General features: G+C 40.0%; 1 protein-coding gene across 1 annotated transcript; it reads left to right on the forward strand.

The window, feature by feature from the left end:
* The first annotated feature begins 5035 nt into the window (after positions 1-5035).
* Positions 5036-5728, forward strand: LOC131284741 (uncharacterized). The gene is made up of 2 exons (XM_058313602.1): positions 5036-5249; positions 5412-5728. The coding sequence occupies exons 1-2, from the start codon at positions 5036-5038 to the stop codon at positions 5726-5728; spliced, it is 531 nt and encodes a 176-aa protein (XP_058169585.1).
* The last annotated feature ends 1370 nt before the right edge of the window (positions 5729-7098 follow it).

Consider the following 7098-nt stretch of genomic DNA (forward strand, 5'->3'; position numbering starts at 1 on the left):
CTGCATAGTTTCCCAATGTCACCTAAAAGATCAGACTGAAACCTAATATTTGTTAAAATGCTTTACAACATGCCTATGTTTACCTAGCTGTTTAATCAATGACCCTTATTATTATTGTAATCGTCTACCAGGATATGCAATCTTACCAACACGGATCGTTCAAATATCATTCCTTTTTAACTTATTCGTTTGAAATATTTGATTTTTTGAACAATTCTGCACCTTCGCAGCTGAAACTTCCCACACACTAAGGTTAGGCACTACAGATGTTGATAAAGATTTGTTTGGTCAGTTTTTTTTAAAATCGTTTATTTTTTACAATTGAAACTCAGTTTTAATACAAAAAAGAGCATGTACGCGTTCTATACTTCTTGGCAAGAAAAGAGCACATCATAAACATGCAAAATTCGTTATTTGAGGGTTTTTGTTAACATTAACTAAAATGTAGACCCGTACACAATTCTAGTCAAAATAACGCTTTTATTAAACTTGTTTAATATTGCATATCGCTGCTTGAAGAATCCTTCAGCATCAGAAACGAGGCAGATCGCTCTTGTTGTTTGAGCAGCCGAGGAATAAATACGTGTTACAGACGATTTGTAATTTATGTATTACTGGCCACTACTGTAATCCGATGATAGTGGTATATTTATCAAGCTGTATTCATCAAAGGTTATGCAGCAGAGTTTACACAACACGGGGGAGTCAATGAAGTATGAATCATTTAATATATGGTACAATTGTAACTATGGAATGAATCCTCTCAACAAAAGTAAATATCATAAAATAGAAAGTTTATTTCAGAACTGAATTTTGACCAGTGCTTTCTAGAAGCGTTTTGCATAAAATTTTGTCGGAAAGGATCAAAGCATAATTTTTGAATAAGCGTAAAAACATAACTCACATGAACATAAACATAAGAAAAGAATAAAAAACATAACTATTTTCTCTACCCATTCTTAATCGAGCATCGCCGGGGCGTCAGGTTAGTTTCATTAATAGATAACAATATATATAACAATAGATTTAAGAAACCTTGTATAGCCCGCATGGCAAATATTGTAAAATATATGAAAATGAAAATTAAATTTGCTCGTCTATAATGTTCTCTCTGGTCTGACAAAGAAAACTGTATCGAATATGTTCCTACATTAAAACATACCAAAATCATCCTCGTTTAGTCTCCTTGTTTCATTAAGAAACACAAAAATTGACATGCCCATTTTTTTATTAATTTAATTTTGATGAATAACTATTTTTTAAAACTTGTAATTAGATTTGCCTGAACCATTCTAAACTCGAAAGGGTTTCAGAACGGAATAACAAATGTTTTTATCCATCAAATATCTGCATTGAGTTTGTTCCATATTTGTTTGGTTGAATAACAATTTCTTTTGTCGAACTGCTAAGAACGTGGAATGTAGCCACGAACTAGGTTTGTGATTCATTCAATTAAAAATATATTCACCAGTTCCTTATCGTTAGCAAAAATCCATGTAATACTACGTTTATGATATTGACCCCTACAATGAATCAGCCGGTTCTATAAATAATAGCATTATCTCAATAAACCATGTTTCGTGAAATCATTCGCCCATATCTAAGATTTACCACAAACCCTTGCCATGCACCAAATACCATGACGCAATAGGTTCGGTTCGTTTACGCACATTTGGAACAGCTTGTGATTTTCATACACGGCAATTCAACGGAATGAATTCTCATAAGTTTTGTGATTTCTATTTGCACTTAACACAATCTAAAACAACAACTGTTTTCTGCTTCCATTATAAACAACAATGAAGCAAAAGATGAAAGCTCCTCATCCTGGTTCGTATTTTCCGGAAAACGAAAATTGAACTTGATGTACTAGCTCGACTTCATCCGGCACCTGCCATCAGCGATTGAAAATGACGGAAATGGTTCCCCCAGGGAAAGCTTTGAGCAGTAAGGCTTTTTTATTCTTCTGCTCAACCATTTCATGTTTTGCTTTCACAATTTAACGTAGGACAGCTTTTTGCGTTTCTTGAACTCGGCACAATTGTTTCATCTATCGCTGGTGGCATGGTATGCGTGCGAATGTCACAAACCGGCAGCCAGTGAGCGGTCAGCTAAACCACGCGGTTTTTCTTCCCGCGGGACGTTTTCAAACGTTTCTACTACTTTTTACCCAATCATAACCATCGTTCCGCTCGTCGGTTCGGCCGGTTCACATTTCTTGCCATTTGACGTTGATGTGATTTTGTCCGTAAACCATGCATAATCATAGCAAGCCGAGCAGAATTCACGCCTTTCGTCGACGACGACGACGACGACGACGTACAGGAACCTTCTGATGGAGGGTAAAAACTGTATAAATGTCCAACGCTTGCATGATTACCATTACTCTGCACACCACATAGCACGGTTTTAGCAGGGACGAAATTCGTTCGTCAACTCACCCCGTTGGCTCGTTTATCATCGGCGTTTGGCCTTTTTTTTCTCTCCTCACTTTCCCATCCATGGTCACCAAGCGAGCGTTGGTGGCACGATTTGGTACGCTGACGGCAGTTGGTTTCAATTGAGTTCTGTTCCCAGTTGATGTATGTTTGTATGTGACACATTTCCTGCCACTACTACCAGCACTAGTACTACCGCTACCTAACTTCCGGTGGTAACCACTAACGTTGATCCGGAGCCAGCATGCATCCGAGTATCATGCCGAACCAAACCTGGAGCACTAGGAAGCGTGCTACACGTGGTCTCCAACAAACAGCTCGTTTGCACGACTCGACGGACCTGGCTACGGAAGGGAGAAATTGCACCCAACACTAACGCCTCAAGTCATGAAACAGTTTTTACTGCTTGTCAGGATATCCTTGCATCGCAATAAATACATGCGATTCGCGTATGGCTTGCAGGATCCTTCCGAGGTCCCGCCCGGGAACCTTATCCCGTATCCCTTATGCTGCGACCCGCGTTCAGGTAATGCTCGGGCTCATTCATATTCCTTAAAAATTAATTTATTTCCCCACTGTCACACTGCACGCCGGACACCGTCGGACGCCTTACACGGCAGGGCGTTCATAAATTATGCGTCAACCTGCCGGCCGATGCCGTGCGGCTGCTTCTGGTGTGGGGCCGATCATCGATCATGTTGTCCCCAAAAGCAAACACAAACCGCCAGTGTCAGCCAGCTTTGTAGTTTGCGAACGGCTTTAATCTGGCGCTAACAATAACGAGCAATGAATCGTGGCCTATGATCGATTCGGTATTAAAGCTGCCTAGTGCGTTTACAATGACGTTAGCATTAACGTTATAAAATGGACTTATTATTACGTTTTTTTTTTGCAACCAGAAAACTAGAAAAACTAGCTATTTTCTTTTGAAACCATCATCGAGAGCAGCATTTCATATTTGATCAGAAGAAATCTGAAAGCTTTATTAACGAAATTGAACCTATTGTAGCTAAAGCAGTCAAACAACTCCGTTTGATGGTTTAATCGTTCCTTAGGGCGCATAAATGGAACCTAAATAACAAAAACACTAAGAAATGTTGATTGTTATACAGATGCTTCGATCCCCTTACCTTGGAGTAGAAAATTATTGCAAAATATCATAAGATAGGCCTGTTGACGATCGACATGACAACGAAAGGTGATAACCTAACCTAAGAGAACCTAACTAATTGAACTTTGTAGTAAAATTTACTTCATTCAATTATCGAGCATTGGGTTCTTCTTCAATTAAAAAATCTTGACTATGTTTTACATAGAACAATTCTGCTTAATACAGTTGGTCCCCGCAGTACGCGAATGTTTGGGACCGAACGCAATAGCGTATATCGAATTTTCGCGTATTGCGGATTTCCTCTGCCATATCGTTTATACCTCATATTGAAGAGATGACACTGAGAGGGAACCGCTTATTTAACATATCTTTTATCCAAATAACTAATAAGTGTTCCATTTTTTATATTGCATAGTTATATCTCTGTTAAAAAATGCATATTAAAAACTTCATTCTACCAAAACAAAGTAAAATTGACTAATCAGAACTCGAGCAACGCTATGAGCTGTCAGTTTTAAAAAATCGCGTATTGCGAATTCGCGTATATCGAGTATCGCGTACTGCGGGGACCAACTGTACATTACGTTCTTGTAAACACATTGAATATCCAGGCACTCTCCTTATTTGAAGTTTATTTTAGTGCATCATAAATAAGGGGTTTTTAAAGCGTCAGTTTTTTTCAATTTTTTCAATGTCCATTACAATTCAATTCGAATAGTTCAACTAAATTTATAATATTGAACAGTAGTAAGATTTACTCAGGAATAGGCTTGTTCATGTTTACAGCATCCTACAAACATGGAATGATGATTTTAAATGTCGGCAAAACGAAGTAAACATCGGAATGACGTGTTGGCCATAGGAGCTGTGGCCAATACTCAGTAAATTCAATCCAAGTATAGCAAACCTCATGTAAATATTGAGCCGTGGCTGGAGGAAAACTGATCAAGGCTACATTGTAAAGACCTGTTGTGCGTTCCGAAGGAGTGAGGAGGATGTAATGGCAGCAAGTGGCCTCTCGATACGTTTTCAGCATTGTTCAAGACTGTGACAAACAGCTCCTATTTTAATTCTTTCATTCTTTTTGATCTTTAGAATCAAATATTGTACAACGATGCTAAACTTTTTGAAAACTGTTACAATTCCATGGCGATCGGCGCAACTGGCGTCACAACAAATAGAAGAATGAAAATAACGATTTCCTGTCTGCTATCGACACAACCCACCAAGTTGATGAAGGATTAAGGCGCCCACTGGTGGATTCTAGTTTCTTATCGTAACAACCTTTAGCCAAACACGCGGCCAATCGGGATATCGGCTCACATCAAATGGCACTGATTGCTTATCGTGCCTTGCGGAAGATTTTCCCACCTTAAATCGTACACCTCATTGCCGTTTGGCATATAAAAGGATCCCGACACTTCCAGTCCCTATAGTGATTAGTGAGGCAGGAACAACGAAGTAGAGACAAGCTCGGATAAACACGATGAAGGTGATGCAAGCATTGGTTTTAGTCGCGGCCCTGGCCGGTGTCGCCCTGGCAGGCCCAATCTCAATGAGCAACAACAACATCGGGGACATTGTGAAAGTGGACGTTGATGCCGTGGTGGACATTAAGAGTGAAATCAATGTGGAGCTAGTGAATGTGATCGCGGAACTCCTGCTGGAGCTGCGCGATGTAAACGTGAACGTTTGCCCCAGCTCGTCGTCTTCTGAGGAAACGTCGGAGGAAACATCCGAAGAAACGTCGGAGGAAACTTCTGAGGAAACATCGGAGGAAACCTCCGAGGAAACGTCGGAGGAAACCTCCGAAGAAACATCAGAGGAAACCTCCGAAGAAACGTCGGAGGAAACCTCCGAAGAAACGTCGGAGGAAACCTCCGAAGAAACTTCTGAGGAAACCTCTGAAGAAACGTCGGAGGAAACTTCCGAGGAAACCTCAGAAGAGTTGAGTGATGAGGTGAACGAGACTACTATTACGACCACGGGAACGCTGCCCCCTCCGGAAAGCACAACATCGATGCCAGATGCCCTTCCGTACCAGCAGCTCGTTCGCTCGCTGGCACAAAGTAAACCCGCCGGCTACGATGCTCCCGGTCTGACCAAAGACCAGAAGGAGGCGCTGTGGCGTAAACACGTGGAGCAGACGCTCCAGCAGCACGTGGCCAGTCGTCAGTAAAATCTTCCGCACGTAGCGTAACATCTACGCAGCATCTTGGACGGTTGATTTAAGTTTCGGAAATAAATACCATCATTCTGAAGACTATCATGGTTCACTGATTCCAGCACGTGTCCTATTTGTCCCTTTTTCTCGATTGTTACGATCTCCGAGCGGCATCAGACAGCTTCCATCACGATTAATCTGGACTGATGTTATGTTTCAATATGTAGAAATGCTTTTATTCTAAGGAACACTTAAGCTAGCTTCCAAGGAACGCATTCTCTCACGATATTTCTTACGACGATAAATACAATTCAATTGTAACCGGAAGATATGTTAAACTTGACTGTTTTCTGCTGGGCTTATTCTCATGCCTTCGCTCACAAGCCCAAGACATTCCAAGCCAGAGATCCATTTAACCCTATTTGTGTGCATCGATGGATACTGATTTTCTTTCTTCACTATGCCATACTCAATTGAATAAAATATAAATCTATGTGGAAGCCATGTCCATAAAAGCTTTCAGGTATTATTGGATTGTGTGTTTCTTGTCCGGTCGAGGTTCTGGGTAGCCTTTTAGTTGAACAAAGACGAGCTGGCGGCTTTTCAAACTGAGCTGCACTTATAATAAACGTTTCATGTTAAAATTCCTGTTAAAATTCCATTAGTTCGCAAACCGGGAGTCTCGGCGTGTCTCGATGGCATGTAATAGTTTTGCGGTGACGGTTCCATATTTTATTTCCCACTTAACGCAGATACACGTAGTCGCACGATCAGTAGGACAATAGAAATTAATCCATTATACGACTCCGAGATGCACTTTGAAAGTTTTCCGACGAATAAAAATATTTATTAATTTATTAAAAATATCGTTCAACTATTTACAAATTCGCCTGTAATGATACGTCCAAAGTCCGTTCATGATTTTCTTAAAAGTATAAAGTAAAAAGTAAAAAGTAATATTAGAAATGATTGGAGAAATAATTCAATAAATGATACCTGGTTACAAGTTCTCTCTAAACTAAATTCATCAGCGTTCAATCGTAGTTTATTCCCATTTTTCAATCAAGTAATAACTTAACTACTGTTAAAACCTCTCTGTGTTTAACTGTGCCTCCAGGCAACAAACCGCTCTTGCTCGGCAAGAAACGCAATTCGACGTCCAAGCAGTGTGCAACTTGCGACAGCTTTCCAATTAATCATAAGATATTTATGAGCGGTTTCCAGCAGCCTGACTTTTGATGGATTATCATTTTCAACCGGACTTATGACTTCTGTTCCGTGATATTTTACCGATAAAGTGTACATAATAATATACGTAACTAAGAACGAGAGAGAACTTTATTTCATGCAATCGGATGAGACAAATAATATGATCCGAGGTAAAT

This window comes from Anopheles ziemanni, chromosome 3 (assembly GCF_943734765.1).
Source record: "Anopheles ziemanni chromosome 3, idAnoZiCoDA_A2_x.2, whole genome shotgun sequence".
In the NCBI taxonomy this organism is placed as follows: Eukaryota; Metazoa; Arthropoda; class Insecta; order Diptera; family Culicidae; genus Anopheles; species Anopheles ziemanni.

Bases quoted from the DNA above. Each gene is read 5' to 3' on its own strand.
- LOC131284741 (XM_058313602.1), top strand. From the start codon at position 5,036: ATGAAGGTGATGCAAGCATTGGTTTTAGTCGCGGCCCTGGCCGGTGTC. The intron at 5,250-5,411 runs GCTCGTCGTCTT...AAACCTCCGAAG, and splicing joins AAACGTGAACGTTTGCCCCA to AAACGTCGGAGGAAACCTCC.